Source organism: Malaclemys terrapin, chromosome 7, assembly GCF_027887155.1.
Source record: "Malaclemys terrapin pileata isolate rMalTer1 chromosome 7, rMalTer1.hap1, whole genome shotgun sequence".
Lineage (NCBI taxonomy): Eukaryota > Metazoa > Chordata > Testudines > Emydidae > Malaclemys > Malaclemys terrapin.
Window position 1 is genome coordinate 92,380,566 of NC_071511.1, and position 21,358 is coordinate 92,401,923.

At 41.5% G+C, this 21,358-nt stretch overlaps 1 protein-coding gene across 2 annotated transcripts in view; it reads right to left on the reverse strand.

Moving 5' to 3' along the window:
• Positions 1-21,358, reverse strand: part of PRKG1 (protein kinase cGMP-dependent 1) — a 925,158-nt gene that overhangs the window by 821,262 nt on the left and 82,538 nt on the right. Inside the window, exon 1 of one of the 2 annotated variants that reach the window (XM_054034322.1) lies at positions 18,097-18,685. The exons of the other annotated variant lie outside the window; for it this stretch is intronic. Coding sequence (XP_053890297.1) covers positions 18,097-18,407 — 311 coding nt within the window. The 5' untranslated portion in view covers positions 18,408-18,685. Of the gene's footprint in view, positions 1-18,096; positions 18,686-21,358 lie in introns of those variants that run through there. 2 annotated transcript variants of the gene reach the window in all.

Consider the following 21,358-nt stretch of genomic DNA (forward strand, 5'->3'; position numbering starts at 1 on the left):
ATGTGCTAAAATGACTGACCACCATTTTCAATTACAACATTGCTCTTGATGTGTCATTTTCTGCAGTGAAACACTGAAGCCATAATGTAACGTAACTAAAGAATAGATTGGGGCGGGCAAAATTTTTGGCCTGAGGGCCGCATTGGGTTTTGGCCCTCCATACAATTTCCATTTAGGGGAGGCTTGCCCCGGCTCCTGCCCCCTATCCCCCTCCCACCCGCTTCTCGCCACCTGACAGCACAGAGCACCGGGTCAGACTGGGCTTTGCAGCTGTGCTGCTCGGCCACCCAGAGCATTGCACCAGCGGCGCGGTGCACTGAGGCTGCGGGGTAGAGGGAACAGTGGGGGAGGGGCTAGGGGTGAGCCTCCTGGGGCGGGAGCTCAGGGGCTGGGCAAAAGGGTCCTGTGGGCCAGATGTGGCCTGTGGGCCGTAGTTTGCCCACCTCTGGTATAGATGCTAGTATTACTTGTAATCTTTGACAGCTTTTTTCTCCCTCCATTTTAGATAATAATTTAAGCTGTATTTTGGGGAGTTGTTCTCAAATTAGAACTCCCTAATGAAATTTTATTTCTAATGGTTTAATCATGGCTTTTACTGACCTCATTTTAAAAATAGAATATATGTGTTTCAAGCACCTATAATTTTGTGAATTTAATTAATGTAAAGCTCCCAGTTACTGCAGCATGGACTGTTGTGATAATTGGGCCTATAAACTTAACTCACTTGTGAGCCTAGCTATGGGAAAGTTGATGAAAGTTCATAAAATAATCACAATAATAAGTGTTGATGGAAAAAAGGTATAAAAAGTAGACAGGCTGAATTAGTCTAAACAAAAAGTCCTACTTTAACAACTCATGGACTTTGTTAAGATCATGCCTGGTAAACAAGAAAAGTATGTCAGGAACTGAGCGGGCTCTGGGTGAGGTCGCCTGGCAACCCAACAAGCTTGACTAGGCCCAATGAGCTCTCACTAAGGCATGGTCTACACTGGGGGGGTGCAGGGAAATCGATCTAAGAGACGCAACTTCAGCTACGAGAATAGCGTAGCTGAAGTCGACATAGCTTAGATCGACCTACCTCCCATCCTCACGGCGCGGGATCGACGGCCGTGGCTCCCCCATTAGGCCACTAGGCCTAACTCCTGCTTTGACCACTTGGTTGCACCACCTACACCATAGCGTGTGACAAAGTTTGGGACCAATGAACCAAAATTGGTTTGTTGGAAATCAGACCTAATTGTTTACTAAAGTAATGAGGAGATAGGCTATTCCACCCCTCACTCCCTTTTGGTGTCCTTGAAAGGAAAGGCTTCAGGGGAGGTGAGTGAATGCAATGATTAGTCACTGAAAGAAAAGGAAGGAGTGAGCTTTACCATCATGACTGCTACGGACCCCAGGAATCTACTGTGTTTCCAAACAGTCAGCTTCAAGTGAGAGTCAATGGCAGAGACAGAAGCTGCATTTTCTCTTTCCTTTTGTGCACGTGTCTTTAGAAAAGAACAACCATTCCAGACCATCTCATCTAACTTCTTCTCTTTTCTCCAGTTATTTCCATCTTTAAATACCATTTTAGAAATTGTCAAGTATGGGAAGTTTCCTTCTAAAAACTCTACAGCTAAAAGGAAAGGGAAGAAAATATGTTGTTAAAATGAGAGTCTTATGTAATACTTCATATTTCAAATGCTTTAACTGTTTTTCCTTCTTTTTCAGTACCTTTAATAAAATATTTTAAAAGGATTTTTAATAGTGGTTGCCATGATACTAAGCAGACTAAGATCTCTGTATACCAAACCTTGTTTCAAGTTAGACAGTTACAGGGTCATATTGACACCTTTGACTCTTTGGGCCCTTATGTTCCATCTAAACTAATACAAATGTACCATTTATAGATTAGTATATTACTTTATGCAAACACTCTGAACAAGAAAGAGCACCTCAGTCTAAATATTTCTGGTTTACTTTATTGCTATTATAATCACTTAAAAATATGCCTCTGATCTACAAAAGATGTATGCATTTGTCTTCAAAGAACCAATTTAGCTTTCTAAGGGATTCAACTAAATCTCTTGTGTGTGTGTATATATATATTGTACTTTCCCCAGGGCTATACAACCAATTTTTTTTTTAAAGCATAACTCTTGTAGATATAAATGACTTGTAGAATTTCCTCTTCATAGAAAATGAATTTGTGGGATTTTGGCAGATTTCCCAATTTTATATTCATAGCATTTTTCAAAGTTCGGTAACTGAAAAGTCACTTTTCTTCTTACCAGACTGTATGGAAGAATGCTGTGTAATTTACAGAAAATACTTACATAAGAAAAATGTTTTTATTAGGCCTGTCAAGTGATTAAAAAAAATTAATCGCGAATAATTGCACGGTTAAACAATGAAAAACTTTAGAGCCTATAAGTCCACTCAGTCCAACTTGTTATTTAGCCAATCATGCAGACAAACAAGTTTGTTTACATTTGCAGGAGATAATGCTGCCTGCTTATTATTTATGTCAGGCCACCTAAAGTAAGAACAGGTGTTCCCATAGCACTGTTGTAGCCAGCATTGAAAGATATTTATGTGACAGATGCACTAAAGATTCATATATCCATTCAGGCTTCAGCCACCATTCCAGAGGACATGCATCCATGCCGATGATGGGTTCGGCTTGATAATAATCCAAAGCGGTGAGGACCGATGCATATTCATTTTCATTATCTGGGTCAGATGCCACTAGTAGAAGGTTGATTTTCTTTGTTGGTGGTTCAGGTTCTGAAGTTTCCGCATCGGAGTGTTGCTCTTTTAACTCTTCTGAAAGCATGCTCCACACCTCCTCCCTCTGAGATTTTGGAAGGCACTTCGGATTCTTAAACCTTGGGTCGAGTGCTGTAGCTATCTTTAGAAATATCACATTGGTACCTTCTTTGTGTTTTGTCAAATCTGCAGGAAAAGTGGTCTTAAAATGAACAACATGCGCTGAGTCGTCATCTGAGTGCTATAACATGAAATATAAGGCAAAATGTGGGTAAAACAGAGCAGGAGACACTCAATTCTCCCCTCAAGGAGTTCAAATTTAATTAATGCTTTTTTAATATATTTATTACTAAAACAAGCATCATCAGCATGGAAGTATGTCTTCTGGAATGGTGGCTGAAGAACAAAGGGAGCACAAATGTTTAGCATATCTGGCATGTAAATGCCTTACAATGCCGGCTACAAAAAGTACAATGTGAAAGCCTGTTCTCACTTTCAGGTGACATTGTAAATAATAAGCAGGCAGCACTTGTGACATTGCACCCCATAATGCTTTATGGAAATATGCTTATGAATGTAAATATGACATAACTGGAATAGATTTTATGCTACATATGCCATGTAACATATCTCGGCAAAGTTTATGATCTACTGAATATATTCATCCTATTTGTGTGCATGTATCATTTTTGTATTTGAAGTTATGACTATCGGTGTGTACTTGTTTGATTTTAAGTAGCCTTAGTAAGGCATTTGGTCAACTTCTTAAGAAAGGATTTTGCAAGTTAAATGCCCAATCAAGAAACACTTAACAGACAAGGGAACCTTGGAAGACTCCAATCCACATAAGAAGTCTACCTGGAGACGTTCAAGGTAGCATGTAAGCAATGGCTGCCACTTGTAAGGAACTGAGTCATGCATGGACATGTGACTTGCCCATGTGACTTCAAAACTCCATCTTGGAGCTGGATTCTGCATAGAAGGGAGGCAGGGGTATCCACCCACAAGAGAAAGTCTATTTAAGCCCCTGGAAGACCCCTCCATTTTGTCTTCAGCTATTTTTGAGTGCAGTTATGCAACAACAACAACAAAATCTACATTTTTAAGTATCCATTGGGGGTGGAGAGGCTACCTGAAAGAAACTGGAACAAAGGACAGTAACCACTGGGGTGAGAGTAATTGCTGGACCCAAACTAGAAGGAGGCTAGTCTGTGAAAGAAGCTTACTGGAACATCTCTGAGGGTTAGATTTTATCAGGAATCACTTTCTTACTGTATTAGGTTTAGACTTGAATGCTTTATTTTATTTTGCTTGGTAATTCACTTTGTTCTGTCTGGTTTCAGAGTAGCAGCCGTGTTAGTCTGTATCCGTAAAAAGAACAGGAGTACTTGTGGCACCTTAGAGACTAACAAATTTATTAGAGCATATTCTGAAGAAGTGGGCTATAGTCCACGAAAGCTTATGCTCTAATAAATTTGTTAGTCTCTAAGGTGCCACAAATACTCCTGTTCTTTGTTCTGTGTTATTACTTGGAACCACTTAAATCCTACTTTTTGTATTTAAAACAATCACTTTTTACTTATTAATTAACCCAGAGTAAGTATTAATACCTGTGGGGGGGAGGGGGCAAACAGCTGCGCATTTCTCTCTATCAGTGTTATAGAGGGAGAACAATTTATGAGTTTACCCCGTAGAAGCTTTATACAGGTTAAAACGGATTTATTTGGGGTTTGGACCCCATTGGGAGCTGGGTATCTGAGTGTTGGAGACAGGAACACTTCTAAAGCTGTTTTCAGTTAAGCCTGCAGCTTTTGGGGGGATGTTGTTCAGACCTGGGTCTGTGTTTGTAGCAGGCTAGCGTGTCTGTCACAAACCAGGCAGGATTCTGAAGTCCCAAGCTGCTAGGGAAAGTGGGCTTAGAAGCAGTCCCAGCACATCAGTTGGCAGTTCCCAAGGGGTTTCTGTGACCCAACCCATCACAGCATTATCTCATGTAAATGTAAACAAACTTGTTTGTCTGAGTGATTGGCTGAACAAGAAGTCAGACTGAGTGGATTTATGCTCTTAAGTTTTACATTGTTTTATTTTTGAGTGCAGTTATGCAACAACAACAACAAAATCTACATTTGTAAGTTGCCCTTTCATGATAAAGGGATTGCACTACAGTACTTGTATGAAGTGACTTGAAAAAATACCATTTCTTTTGTTTATCATTTTTACAGGGAAAATATTGGTAATCAAAAATAATATAAAGTGAGCCCTGTACACTCTGTATTCTGTGTTGAAATCCAGTATATTTTAAAAATGTAGAAAAACCATCCAAAAATATCTAATTTAAATTGGTATTCTATTGTTTTACAGTGCAATTAATCGTGATTAATATTTTTAATTACAATTAATTTTTATGAGTTAATTGCGTGAGTGAACAGTGATTAATCAACCACCCTAGTTTTTATGGTCCCAACCCTATTCTCACCAAAGACAATGGCAAACTTCCCATTACACTGGTCTACAATTTTTGAGAAGTCGTCTGCTTCAGAGATAGCACATTTTATTTATTATGTATTTTGATGTGCTGAATTCAAATATGACAATTAAAACAAATGATTGGCTACTGTTTCTAAGATATTTAAGTTTTTACATTTCATGTCTATGTATATTGTGTAGATAGTAGAGTTTTAATCATAAATTGTAAATCTAGGTCTTTTCATGTGTTTATGGTTGCTTTACATGATAATATTTCACCTGTCCTGTTTACGTAACACTTTAAAAATCAGCAAAAGGGTTATATCAATAAAATTTATTATGAAACAAAAGGCAAAAAACTATTATGTACATAGTTTAGTCCTATTCAGTGTCTACTCAGCGCTTCTTGGCTTGGCTCTTGTATTCATTAAATGGAGCATCTCTTGAAACTATCCAGCAATAGTCTGCAAGCATTGATGGGCTCCATTTGCCCTGATTGCAACAATAGAGAAACGCTATGTCCTGGTGAAATCTCTCACTGTGCTTGTCTCTCACTGCTCCGCAGTTTGGTGGGAAAAAAATCTAGATGAGAGTGCAAAAAATGTATATCTTTAGTGACATGTTGCAACCAAAGCTTTTGTATGCCTTGAGGAGGTTTTCAACCAACAACCTGTAGTTGTCTGCCTTGTTGTTTCTGAGAAAATTTATTGCCACTGGAAGGCTTTCCATGCCGTCTTTTCCTTGCCACGCAGTGCATGGTCAAATGCATCATCTCGTAGAAGTTCACGAATCTGAGGACCAACAAAGACACCTTCCTTTATCTTAGCTTCACTTAACCTTGGAAATTTTCCACAGAGGTACTTGAAAGCTGCTTGTGTTTTGTCAATGGCCTTGACAAAGTTCTTCATCAGACCCAGCTTGATGTGTAAGGGTGGTAACAAAATCTTCCTTGATTCAACAAGTGGTGGATGCTGAACACTTTTCCTCCCAGGCTCCAATGACTGTCGGAGTGGCCAATCTTTCTTGATGTAGTGGGAATCTCATGCACGACTATCCCATTCGCAGAGAAAACAGCAGTACTTTGTGTATCCAGTCTGCAGACCAAGCAAGAGAGCAACAACCTTCAAATCGCCACAAAGCTGCCACTGATGTTGGTCATAGTTTATGCACCTCAAAAGTTGTTTCATGTTGTCATAGGTTTCCTTCATATGGTCTGCATGACCAACTGGAATTGATGGCAAAACATTGCCATTATGCAGTAAAACAGCTTTAAGATTCGTCTTCGATGAATCAATGAACAGTCTCCACTCATCTGGATTGTGAACGATGTTGAGGGTTGCCATCACACCATCGATGTTGTTGCAGGCTACAAGATCACCTTTCATTAAGAAGAATGGGACAAGATCCTTTTGACGGTCACGGAACATGGCAACCCTAACATCACCTGCCAGGAGATTCCTCTGCTGTAGTCTGGAGCCCAACAGCTCTGCCTTACTCTTGGGTAGTTCCAAATCCCGGACAAGGTCATTCAGTTCACCTTGTGTTATGAGGTGTGGATCAGAGGAGGAGGATGGGAGAAAATGTGGGTCCTGTGACATTGATGGTTCAGGACCAGAAGTTTCATCTTCTTCCTCGTCTGACTCAAGTGAGAATGATTCTGGTGCATCAGGAACCGGCAGTCCTTCTCTGTGGGGTACTGGGCGTATAGCTGATGAAATGTTTGGATAATGCACAGTCCACTTTTTCTTCTTTGACACATCTTTCCCTACTGGAGGCACCATGCAGAAGCAACAATTGCTGGTATGATCTGTTGGCTCTCTCCAAATCATTGGCACTGCAAAAGGCATAGATTTCCTTTTCCTGTTCAACCACTGGCGAAGATTTGTTGCACAAGTGTTGCAGCAGATGTGTGGGGCCCACCTCTTGTCCTGATCTCCAATTTTGCAGCCAAAATAAAGATGATGGGCTTTCTTAACCATAGTGGTTATACTGCGCTTTTGTGATGCAAAAGTCACTTCACCACAAACATAGCAGAAGTTATCTGCACTGTTCACACAAGTACGAGGCATCTCTGCTCATTTTGGCTAAACAGAAATGTGTCCCTTTGCAAAATCAAACACTGACAAATAAGAGAGCACGACACTGTATGATTTCTAGAGCTGATATAGGGCAATTTGTTCAGCAGAGTGATGTAAGCTCCATTATGATTGCATCATCCATGACTTCTAGGAATAACATGATGCAATTCATATCGTGTATGATGCAATACCAGCTTCAGATTGCATCATTCATTGTTTTACCTAAAAAGCAAGTACTGTCCAAACCCAGTCAGATTTATTCATAGATCCAGTCAAAGATGTATTTTAGTCATTTCTGGTTTAAATTGAGATCCCTTCCCTTTATAACTCACTTATCCTCCACCATTCCCAAGTCAAGGGTCGTATATACTGACCCAATAGCATATCTTGAAAACTAGAGCCAATCAACAATTTTAAGCATCATTTTCATTCTCAGTGACCCAGAATTAGTAAAGTTTGACTACATTTATTTCAGAAGCATTTTGGCTGTAGAGCAGTGTTATCTTTGATGGGAATAGGATTGGGCGCAATATACACTCAATATACACTGTACATCCATTAGCTGTTTACTTTGGTTTACAGAAAGTTTGTACAGTCTTCAGAAAGCATAAATCTGCTTTGTTTCTGACAATATTTTTTTTAAATAATGTTTGTTTTTACTATGGGAAAATAGCCAGTTTAAAGTTTAACAGTTGTTAAAAGAGCACTCAATCATATTCCCTGATTTGATTGGAATCAAATCATATCAGAGATGTTAATAACACCTTTAAGAATAAAATCTGAGTGAATTGTTTGGCCAAAGCGGAGTGAAGTAAGGTCCAGCGCTCAACTCAATGGCACTTCTCTGTAACCCAATAACTTTGGAGTGCCATATCTGATCAATTGAAACATTTCAGGGCATGTTCTATGCATCAAGGAGCATAAGCCTGTTGATTTTGGTGCAAATTGGAACAGCATGAAAGCCTGATTCATAGGAAAAATTAAGACTCCCAGACTCCCTAGTTGTCGGAAACGCTATTGGTCTTAGGTTTCAATATTAAAAAAAAAAAAAAAAAAAAAAAACACCACACACCTCAATTTTGGTCCAAATTCAGTCTAACACAATCCTTTTAATACCTGAAGCTATTTTATATATCAGTATACAGCCTGTAGGAGATCAAATAGGAGGCAATGAAAATCAGAGACAACTTTCACAGATAGGAAAATAAGACTTGTTATAGGATTGCCTGACCAGTTTTCCACAGCAGAAAGCTAGTCAGCTATCCCAAAATCTTTGCCAGCTATTCAAACTTCTTTTGAGATATTCAGTTATAAGAACATTTTAGGCTGGCATTACTTTTAAATTATAAATCTTTTGTTATAGCAAATCTATGGCCATATTCTGCTCACTGTTCTCATGCAAGTAGTCCCATTGAAATTAAAGTCACTATTTGTCTGACTAAAGTAATCAAAATTTGGCTCTAGATCCGTTACCTAGCCCTTGTGATCCAGCTATGGGACAAATAGCCAAGAACAACTGGGTTTTAATCCCAGCTCTGACAGACTTGTTGTGTGACCTTGGGCCAGCTATTTAACTTCTCTGAGACTCAACTTCATCTGCAGAAAATCCTCAGAGGGTTGCTGCAGTGCGTTATTGTACACAGCTTTTCATATGCAACACTTTGTATGTGCTCAGTATTACTACTAGCCCCCAAAATCTGGACTTCATGAGTTTAGAATTATAATAGGACCAAATCCTGCCAATCTTACTCAGATGAGTGGTATCATTCATGTGAGTAAAGTGAACAATATTAGACCGAGGGTCAACTCATACACAAGAAGTCTACTATATGGCTTCATTCCAGTACTAGTCATCCATGCAACTAACAGCATAGTGCCTTCTAAAATGTCTAGGATCACATTTCCTAGTCTCTATGATGCACTTTCAGGACCCAAATTTATTAACGGCTATTGATTTCATTAGTCCTTACTCATGTTAGCAGGGCCAGATCCTGTAAAGGTGTATTAACCTGTCATCTGGAGATGTCTGCACTTTGAAGTCACAGTACACCAGATGTATAGCTGGGGAAAGTGGACATAGCCAAGTACTGCTGCATTCCAATATCTTCAAAGCTCCTCTAAATTGCAGGTTTGATCCCATTGTGTCAATGGAATTACTTGCAGTAAGACCCTGATCTTGCCTTACCCATGTGAATGTTACTGCTTGTGATACATATTTCGAGTTATTTTCTGTTCTGTATCTAGCTTCCTCCCCCCTCTCCCCGTTTCCCCCACCATAATTGTTTCACAGAACATCACAGGCTATTCCAAGGTTTTTCTGTCTGCTAGTTTGACTTTAATTATATAAGCAAAAAGACATATTTTCCTGCCAAACCCACGTAAGCCCAATATAAGATATTTTCTTTGCATGTAAATATGTATATGAAACTTGTAATTCAGTCAATGATTTCAATAAACTAAGTCTAAAAATGACAAGAGTATCAGTTGTGCTTCCTCATAGAGTGCCTTATCTAGGCACATGCACAACTGGCAGAGTGTGACTAATCCATGTTATATTCTATCATAAACAATAACTCCAGAGGGGCAAAACTCACTGTTCTCATTTTTCTTCTTTGGCATGACAGTACTCTCTCTCTCATAGTTCTGAGGCTCAAGTTAGAAATGCTATCAAAGCCATAATTTACAGATTTGACTGGACAGTTAGAATGATGAACAGTATATCTCCAGAAGACTTCACATTATTTCAAAAGGTATTATCCTTAGGCACAAGGCTTCATGCCTCTGTGGCATGACTGTTCAAGAAAATATCAAGTATTTTTCTTGAGCAAGGCATATTTATCACCTGCAAAACTGTGGACAATTAAAATGGAAATCACCCTCTCTCACTGTAATAGTTACATTGTAAAATAATATTAATTTAGAATAAAAGCATTATTTAAGATAACTGTATAGAACTTTATTAAGTGCAGCCCAATGCACTATGTTATGCAATTATCAGTAATGTGTACAGAAAAAAAAAGTGATCCATGGGATGAGAAAGTAAGCTTGAATTATTAGCAACACTAGATATATTAAAACTTTGCCAGGCTCTCTATATTTTACAATACCCTGCATAAATTCAGAATTTGTTTTGCTTCAAATCACATCACTTCCGCAAGCTTTACAGTCAATTTATTGACCAGACAGTTTAATGTGAGAAGTCCTAAATCTGGTAATATTACCACTGAAAATCATGAGGCAGGGTCCTGTGGATTTTCAAGTGCTTTGGACAATCATTCAGATTCCTTCACTCCAAATTGCTGGAGAATAAAATGTTAACATATTATGTGATTTTATCCATGACACTTAAGTACAACAAATGTGTGACATGAACATTTATTCCTAATAAAAGTTTTTTTCCTTAGGATTAGCTTCCCTCTGTAATTAACACCTCTGGTCCTCCAGACATCCTTATTACATCTACTGTGCTTTCTGTGCTAGATATCTGCTGAATACATTTTCATATGTTAAGACAGAGGAAAATAATACTTTGCTATTGACATTGATTAGATGAAGCTTATTTTCATCAGAGGTATTTGCAATTATATTAAATATTCATCTCCCATATAAAGCCTTTCCGTTTGCCATTCTTAGCCCTAGGAAATGATTAAATTACACATTTAAATGGGCCCTATAAGAAACAATTAGAAGTGTCTAGCCATTTATCAAAGAGTTTACAGTAAGGGGGAAGAGATAAGCTACTAGTACCCTCCATCAGCCTGAATCCAGACAGGAGATGAGCCGGTGAGGTGGTGGCTACTGGGCCAGAGCTTCAATGAAAGTTCAGAGATATGCAGTCTGGGTGTTGAGAGGAGGGAGTAAAATCCAGGAGTATACACATGGATTATGCCAGTTTTTGGCCTCACTTTCCCAAATTCTACGGGATAGAATCATAGAATATCAGGGTTGGAAGGGACCTCAAGAGGTCATCTAGCCCAACCCCCTGCACAAAGCAGGACCAATTCCCAACTAAATCATCCCAGCCAGGGCTTTGTCAAGCCAGGCCTTAAAAACCTCCAAGGAAGGAGACTCCACCACCTCCCTAGGTAACGCATTCCAGTGCTTCACCACCCTCCTAGTGAAATAGTGTTTCCTAATATCCAACCTGGACCTCCCCCACTGCAACTTGAGACCATTGCTCCTTGTTCTGTCATCTGGTACCACTGAGAACAGCCGAGCTCCATCCTCTTTGGAACCTCCGTTCAGGTAGTTGAAGGCTGCTATCAAATCCCCCCTCATTCTTCTCTTCTGGAGACTAAACAATCCCAGTTCCCTCAGCCTCCCCTCATAAGTCATGTGCTCCAGACCCCTAATCATTTTTGTTGCCCTCCGTTGGACTCTTTCCAATTTTTCCACAAACAAGAGTCACTCCCACTCTCCCAGAAAAATACAGACCTTGGTGCGTTGGGGGGGGGGGGGGGAGAGGGGCACAAGACTGCAACGAAAACTCCTATCCAGAACCTGGATATGAGCAACTTCTTTTTACCCTAACCTCCAAACTAATCAAGCTACATAGTAAACAAGTGTGCTGCTCTTACTTCACTGTGGAATTGGGAGCCGCAGCCAGCTTTTAGCCGGTGTGCCGCGGTCAAAGACATGTTTTACATGCAGTAGGAATGGTTACACAGGTTTTCTAGACAAACTGGAATTTGGAGCAAACGTTTGTGTGGCTCCAGCTTGGATTAGGTTCTGGACCCATTTTGGGGGGGGGGAGGGAGAGGTGGGAAGGGGGCTGTATTGAGCAGGGCTGTGGCAAGGTCCAGAGGTTTTTTTTTTTCTTTTCTGTGCAGTGGGGCTGGAGCAACAAGATTTGTTCCCTGTATTTTTATTGTACAATATTTGCGGGGGGAGGGAGGAGAAAGAAAATTGACACTACAATATCGGACTAGACCCAGTTAGTTCTGTCTCTTCTCAGGGATCGCCACCTCCCCTAGTCACTGCTGCTCGTCCCTTGCAGTAGCGCCTCGCAGAGCAGTGAGATAGACAAGCATGAACCCGGATGTTTCTAATTAACCAGACAAGGGGGGGACAGGGCTTGAGGGGGGGTGTCTCTCTCTCTCGCTGCTTCTCTCACTACTCGTGCAGTCTGTTTCAATTCGAGATCCAGTGTTGAGCTCCGGCTATTTGCCTTAAAAGGAAAAATAGCTATGGAAAAACTTCAGCTGGCTAGGAAAAGGGGGGGGAGGGAGGGAAGAGAGAGAAGGCTGCTATAGTCTGCGAGGGATGGACGTCTTTCTATGATGCAACCTAGTAGTCACCATCGCAAATAGCCAGGAGCTGCTTCGTAGGGGAAACGCTGCCCCCCAGCAAAGAGGGGAATTAGCCGCTGCAGGATACTGATTACTTGTAAATACAGCACAAGCGGGGTCAGGTCTGAAGGGAGCTTTGAATGTGTGCAAGTGCAACCTTCTCCACAAAACAGGCCAGGTCTCCTGTACTTCCCCACCCACGGTCATACCTTTAGGTAACCCAGGTGTCCAAGCTGAGGTGGGAGTGGAATTACTAGTATCCGCTCTAGTTCTGCTCCCCATCGTCAGCTTCTCCCTCTTCCCATTCTACACACAGAGTTCAGGTCGACTCAGCAGGAGAGTCGGGGATCTGCCACCCCTCCCAACACTTCCACAAATGCTAGTTCTGTCTTAAAGAGAGAGCTGCTGTTCTAATGCAGGGAGACAAAGGGGCCTTCCTGGGACTGTCTCACCTGCTACCCCGTCACACGTTAGCTAGGGGAGGTGTTAAATCTACAGAGAAAATTCCCATGCACTTTCCATAAGACTGAATAGTTGAAATATCTTGCAAGCAGCCGAGCCCCCAGCATAACGGATACTAACAGGAGAGAGCAGGGGGAGGCAGGGAGGGAAGCAGCAGCAGCAGCTAAACAATTCAGACAGGAATTTTAAACGTCAAGGCTAGGATTGCATAATTGGCTCTCCCTCGAAACCTCTGATGCCGCTTTAGCTACGGGCTTGTTGCCTAGTAAGCTGTAAAGCGGCGTTCAGGTGCCAATGAGCGCGGCTGGGCTGACGGGCGAACATAGCCACTTCATTGGCATGGGCAGGCACCTAGAGGAGAGATGGCGAAAAGACCAGCAGTCTAGCGTTAGACACTGGTTGCTAGGATACTGTGGAGATCCTCCATTGCTAAGCAGACAAGGAAAAAATGTGCCCAGGCCTTAGCAGCCAACAGCAACAATAGAAACAGAGTCTGCTTCCCTCTGCCCACCCCCATCAGGAAACCAAATCCTAATCTTCAGCGACACAAGGAACACAAGCCTGGAAATGGGGCCCAACAGCCAGAGAAAACTGCCATTTGTATTCGAGTGGCAGCAGCTAGTGCCCTTGTATTAAAGGATCTGTTAGTGTTTCCATTATAACCCCCCCCCTTTTCTGGGGTACAAAATTTGGCTGCCCCTCAAACTATCCCGCTACCTCCTTTCAAAACAGCCTATTGAGGTCTTCATTGTTCTAGTGTCCATGGAAGAACTGAAAGGATTTCGATGATTTTCTCCTAAATGGCTATTAATTAATAAGTAAATTAAACACATAACTACACTTCTACCTAGAACTGCAGGGAAATGCAATAACTCCTGCAAACCTTGAGCCAAACCGTATGAATTAGAGAGGGCATGCTGCCCTTCACCTCATGTTAACGATTCCTGCCTTTTATTAAAGCAGTGTGATCTCTACTAATTGTAAGAGGGCTATGCGCCTGCTACAAGGGTTATACAGCACTGAAACAATTAATAGGATGAGATGTGCAAGGTTTCACAATGGAATTAGTACTCTGTGGAATGATGTATTTTAAAATACAATTCCTTTTCCACCTGAAGAGATGTAACAATCTTCTCAGTCAAATGTTACAGTCACTCAAAACTACACATTAGAGTTACATTCCTAAACTATTGAAACAATGCAACCAAACGGCTACAGTAGGGAAATCACTCCCTTATCTAAAAAGGCCCGAGAGAATTAGAAGTGCACTCTTGCGAATTTGTTCCCTAAATAAGAGGATGCCAGCAAAGTACTTTATTTTGATGTGATTTCGTGACACACACACACACACTCTCCCCCCCCCCCGTCAATATTTGGAGAAGACAGTGAATTAAATTTCTTATTTCCGACTCTCACAACTGGATCTGAATTGCCTGTAACCTTGCACAGAAAGTGGTTCTTATGCAAGATATTAATTCTGTAAACTCTGAATAGCGCTTTCTATATCTCCATACCTTTTTCTTAAGAAAAAAATCATAGCCACAATTACTAAACTTGACCTGATTGTACACAGGGCCTGCAGACTTGGCATTAACGTTTTAAAAGTGGTATGACTGGTGTGTTGGTTTATTAGATTTAGACAAAAGCTTTACTACGCAGATATTTTAAAATATCTCCAAATAAGATGTGCTCACATTCATTTGCTTAGAAGGTGGTCATTTAAACCCATGAATATAAAACAATTGGGATATTAACAATCAATAACCCAAATATTTAAGCTTCTTGTATTATCTATCAGAGATGTATTGCATTATGTCACTTTCTAAGAAGAACCACTTCAGTGAATTTATAGCTCACTTTCAAACTTCCAGATCTGTTAGCCACTTTGCGCGGTCCCTCAATCTGGCTGAAGTGAAAAACAGACCTATATTATTCCTTGCTTATTCTGCTTCACTGACACAAATACAGAGAGTCTTCAAAGGCTTTTCTATGGGAAAACCCATACAAACTGGAATGAATACAATGACCACGTGTCAAACTGCTGGAGTTTCTGCTTCATACTTCCCACATGGGAAAAAGAGTAGTACAAGAATGGTCTTAACAACCCATAAGCCATGTTGTGAGAAATCCCGCCTCGCTTCCTTTCACTAGCCGCTCATACCGTAAGGAAAATGTCAGCTATAAACATTAGACAGATTTGACTTAATGAGGTCCCTCTCGCCTTCCAGCCTTTGACTAGCTTTAGTGAAAGCAGGCAGGGGGAAAAAGACTTCCCAAAAGCTGGGATTCTGAGTTTTAACTCTTAATGAGACAAATTTGATGGTTACAAACGAGACAAATACATTTGGACACGTCAAATATTTAAACAAAACATTAGGCAAGCAGTGAACTGAATCTAATAGAAAGAGGCTAGACTATTGTAACGTGTACAAGAGAATCAATGCTAGCTTTAGTATTGGGTATATATTTTACTTAGCAGATTTAGGAGATATTTCCTCTAGCAGATTTGCTCCACCCACATAAATTCCTACTCACCTTATGGTCTAGGAGAATATTCTAAGTTAGTATATTGAACTGCAAACCTTTTTATATCAAAAATGAAAAACATTTATTTCCAAAATGACTCTTAATCGTGCGGCTAACACATGAAACTGTGTGTGGTGTTTTGATATAAGCCATGAATTTAAAAGTACACAAGCTTTTTCGTGATTATGGGACCAAACACATCAACATTTTATTGGGGAGTGAAGAAGATATTAAGCACTGCATGGAGGATGTAGTCTCTCTTCCATACGTGCTCAGTTTTCTCACTTAAACCAATTTGCATAGTCTGTGACGGCAAGTGTGAAACAAGGATAGATGATCTCCCAATTTTATTTAAAGCTTGAAAGAGATTTATTGCAACTTTCCCTTCAAATACTGTGTTGACAACCAAAACAGCACAGTGGCGAAAGTCACTGGAGTAGCTTCCCCCCCACCCACCCCTGAAAAAGCTCACAAGCGCAGGGAGGAGTAATATCAAGAAAGGCAGGGCATTACTTAGAACCTGAGTCTGATGGAAACCTGCGTATTGTTTTTAACCTTAGGATCTTCCCGGTTTTTCCTGTAGTTGGACAGAATGGCAGATAAGGAACTCCCCACACGTGTCACTCACCCACCATCTTCTCCTCACCTTTCACTCCACATTACACAGTCGGCAAAGCTTTGATCAGCTTTATTTTTCGTTGACAAGAGGTCTCTTGTATCAGAGGGGTAGCCCTGTTAGTCTGAATCTGTAAAAAGCAACAGAGGGTCCTGTGGCACCTTTAAGACTAACAGAAGTATTGGGAGCATAAGCTTTCGTGGGTAAGAACCTCACTTCTTCAGATGCAAGGTCTCTTGTTGGTGTTGATCGCTGTTCACCCCAAACTAGTTCTCCCTCATTTTATCTTAATAAATTTAATTGCTTGATATTTATTACTCCAGAGCCCTCCATAAAATCCAATAAAATGCCACTATAAACTATCCAGGAAACTGTCAGTTTATCACCTCCTCATTATCCAAATATGTCTAGGTAGACAAGGCCACATACCTCATTAGATACACAGGTATGTCTGCCATTAAATTAATTTACAAGACTAGAAAGAAGTGGGGTGAGAACTTGTGTCGCCAAATAAGCGTTCTGTTAGGTGAGCCACAAAAACTGATTTTGCGCTCCAAAAGCAGCAGACACTCCATTCTAAACCACATCCGCAATTACCTACATTCCCTGCCCCATCGAACTATGAACACCTTCTCTCACTCCAGACAGAAGGGGAGATGCTTCATGACGAGCACCAGTGAAAACACTTCTTACACACCTGAACCAAGGACGACTGCCAAGTTTTCAGCAGTCAGGTTACAGTTAGAGCAGTCTAGTTACAAAGAGATGTAGACAAAGACTATAGAGGATGGAAAACAAAACAAAAAAAGCAAGGAAACACTCTTCCCCTCAGCCCTTCACTCCTGTTGCGCATAGACAGTGTAGGAGTTTCTCAGTAGCGCATGACAACATGTGCTCTAATACTTAGCCATAATTGGCTCAGTATATACATGCAATGCAACTTTTAACCTCGGAATTTCCTTGGTTTTGTCAGTTGTATCACAACCTCAGTGATTATTGAAATGCAGTTTAACGGGTATGGTGTGTCGGATTTATATTTTAAATCTCCTCTCGGAGTTCGGTAGGCTTGGCTGCTAAGGTATAGCCAAGAGCCAATTTTTATATCCAAGTTATGCGTCCCGAAGGATGATGTTTAAAACCTAAAAATGTGCGAACTTAGCTACCTGAGAACAGCGCTAGCAGCCACAGCTCAGATGCAGCCTGGACCCCTGGAAACGTGCAAAGCAGTTGAGCAGAGCGCTATGAAAGCAGTAACACGATGGATCTGCGTCAGGTAAGACCTTTTAAAAACCCACACTTGTCAGATGTAATACCGAATAAAACAAGAAATCAGGAGACTGGATTTGCCTTTCTCGATGCTAGCTATCAGCAGCTCAGGAATTAGCAACCTTTGATTATTCCCCCCCCCCCCCCCTAAGAATCAGCGTACACCTTAATCAGGATAGTAAATTCTATTTTGCTTCTTATAGTTCAAACGTCAACCATTCAGCAATGCGGACAAATTCAGGGCAGAAACCATGAGCACAAACACAGACATAAAAACGTACCACATTGGAAAAGACAGTCTGATGAAGCAGCCGTTAGCGGGGTTATTTTTTGGATGGGCAATTTTACCCCATTAATAGGGAGAATGCGCTTTCCCCCTTCACGGTCTAGGAACTCTGCTCCCAGTGGGCTCGGGAATACCTGGACAGCTGACAAAGACACCACGGAATAGGAATGCGTGCAGTTCCCGTGGCTGAAGAAATGTGGGCAGCCCAAGAGAAGCGTTAGGAGGAATATTTCTGAGAATGAGAACAGAAATGGAAAGCAGAAGGTGCAGGACTCGTCTAAACAAGTGGATGGACAGACAATACAGAGACCATTCAACTACCAAAGACAGGATGTACACAACGCTTTAAACCCTGCTTACTGTGGGCTCTTGGGGTAGAAGGGAAGGGTGACATGGCTGAGATCCTGGATGTCAAATGCGGTGGGCTCGGCTGAAATTGCCTGCCTCTTGGTCCTGTGTTCCCCCTGCAGGGTGCTGGAGGTTTGCTGCTGCGCCTGCTGGGTGGCGGGCCGGATCACCGAGCGGTACTTGTCGAGCTCGTTTTGTAGTTTCTGGATCAGTTCGTCCTTCTGATCCAACTCCAGCTCCAGCTCGTCTATGAGAGCATCCCGCTGCCTCAGCTCCTCGATTTTCTCCTGCAGCGCGTATTGTAAATCCCGCAAAGTGCCCATACTCCTCCTCGGGCCCGGGGCGCCTTCCTCCGCAGCCGGTCTCTCCCCCGCTCCCAGCAACTTTCCCCGAAGTAGCCGCAGCTTCCCACTTCAGCCAACTTTGCCAATCGCTCCCGATCGACCTGCCGCCGGCAGATTCCGCTCGCCCTTTAAACACGCCTCCAGCCTGCGCCGTGTGGCTGGGCGATTTGGCAGCGAGCCGCGCTGAGCTACGGAAGGAGGATTAGAGACATAATCTTAAACGGAACCCCACCGGCACCACTCCACCGGAGGCTGGGTTGTTAAGGGTGATTTCGATCTGCCTGCGTCAGGCTAGACTGGAGAGAGGGAGAGAGACAGAGCAAGAGTGGGGGGGGGGGGAAGAAAGGGGCGTCTGCAGGATGCCGCTGCACTGCCTCTATGACTGTCTCACTGGTAGGGTTACTTAAAGGCTAACGAGTCTTCCGAGCCTCTGCCCCGACTCTGTTTTGGAAGTGGGGGTATAAAGTGGTGATTTTGCGTTCCAGACGCTTACTTTTAAATGCCACGTTTTAGGGGTATGTCCAGCATCCGCCAGGGTTGCAGTTCGCTACACTCTTGCAGTTACACCCATTACACACCCCCAAATGAATAAAATCAATCACACTGCTACCGCATCTACTCCAACTGCAGAAAAATCTTCGTGAGTTTAATCTGTTTCCACCCCGTGCAGTTCCAGTGAATCCCAGGCATTCAGATTTTACAGTCAGTTTGTTCATTAATTCACTGTCATTACAACTATTAGAAATAAGCAACTTCGGTTAATGTTTCACACGCCAGTAAGTCAGTTTTAAATTTAGAAGAAACTTAAACTCTCATTTAGCCTGAAACAGACTGCTAAGCACAAGCTCCGTTCACAATGGTGCTGAGGGTTCCTATTGGGTCTTGCCAGGGTTTGGCCCACATCCCAAATTGCACACTGTGAATAGAGAACAGGTATACTCCTACTGCATCCCCCTTCCCCAAAAGGGTGTACCATGGTGCAGGGATGCTTCAAGAACAAAAACAAACCCCCCAAAAATGTAGATACCACTTGAGTTGTAGTGGAGCCTGTAGTGTTGGGCAGCAATCCCCAAAATTCCATTACATGAATAGAGAACAAGCCCCTAGGTACATCAAAGTTTCTAGATTCTGATGCATTCCAATAGAATAAGGGCATAACTATGGTTCCAGTAGCTGGAGCCAGACAATTTTTATCCCTCATCTCCCATATTCCACAACAGCAGTAGAGAATAAGCTTTATTCTACTGCACTAAAACAAGGCCAGACCCAACCAAATTCCCACAGAACAGTGCAAAGAACCTGGCATCTTGATCCTGCCAATTTTTGACTGCAATCACTCAATTTCCACTGTCCAGTAGTCACAGAATGCTTTGGCCATAAATCCCCATACTGTAAGTGAAAAAAACTTGGCTATACCCTGCTGGATCTAGGTGCCTAGTTGGAATTTTCACATGTTCATGTGCCAGGATGTAGCCAATGATATTTTTATAATGGAATAAGAGCAGACACACTTGGCTTCTACACATCCAATAGAACATTTTCCAGATGGAGCAAAACCCAGGCACAGAATGTGTGTTTTAGCTTTGTCTTGCAAATGATGTGCTGGAGCATAGAGTTTCTTGTCTCGTAGGAGCAGTGATATAGGTTTGGACAGTACAACTTGGGGGGTTTGTGCCAAAAATGGAAGGGCCCCATGCACAGGCAGTATTTGTGTTCTATCACGCTTATAGAATTTAGGGACAGAAGTTGCCAAGACCCAGCTGCTGGATCTGGGTTTTTGCAGCCCTCATGTACCAGGATGCATGATGGTTCAGTTTTTTGTCAGTGCAGTAGAAGGGGCTACACCAGTTTTCCTTTTAGGCATTAGAATTTGGGGGCAAGGCCCCAAAATGGGCAGAATGTATCAGGTGTAGGGTGCCACAAATGGGTGTTTTATTTATTTATAAATGGAGATATCCTATCTCCTAGAACTGGAAGGGACCTTGAAAGGTCATTGAGTCCAGGCCCCTGCCCTCACTAGCAGGACCAAGTACTGATTTTGCCCCACATCCCTCAGGGGCCCCCTCAAGGATTGAGCTCACAACCCTGGATTTAGCAGGCCAATGCTCAAACCACTGAGCTAGATGGATCCATTTTTTATCTTTTTCTGTTGTTGATTACTGTCATTTGACTGACTCCACAGTCCCAGTTTTGCACCTGCTGATACTCTGTATAATATCAAGAAGAATGAAGAGTTGAAAAATATACTTCAGAAATTCCTTATGCAAAATATTGTTTTAGGGGGCTGGACACTTACCATAAATATTTTGCGAGCCTCTGTGCTGCTTGAATATATTTGGTCCCTAATATATTTTTCAAGGAACAACTTTGTTTTACACGTAATGTTCAAATACCATTTAAAATAAATATACAGCAGTTTAAATCTTTTGGCTGCATTTGTTAAACCCAAGAGTGATGCAATTTCATTTGTCTTTTCAAAATAGGGACATTTTCTAAAATGCTTTAACTTCAGAACTCATTGTACTGCATATTTTCCCCCACTTAAATAAAACCTACACAATTTACTAAGATTCACAACACCCAATACTATCACAATATTTCAATTTTAAAGTTAAGCAGATATACTACATCCATTTTAACATGGTGTTTACAAACTAGAAACCAATGTTTATTTTTTCATTTTCTTCTCTATCAGATTGGATATAGACACCTAGATAAGGAGATTAAGGCTGTTCACTCAAGCTAAGACTTCAAAACAATTGTTACACAAAATGGAAATTGTTCCATATAACTTTTGAGTAACAAATAACAAAGCTACGTAATTCTTTTATTTAGATTTCATTAACAGTGCATAACCTACAATCTAGATATCTGTATGTTACTTGTAAGAGAAAAGACATCCATGAAATTACACTAGATCAATAATGCTG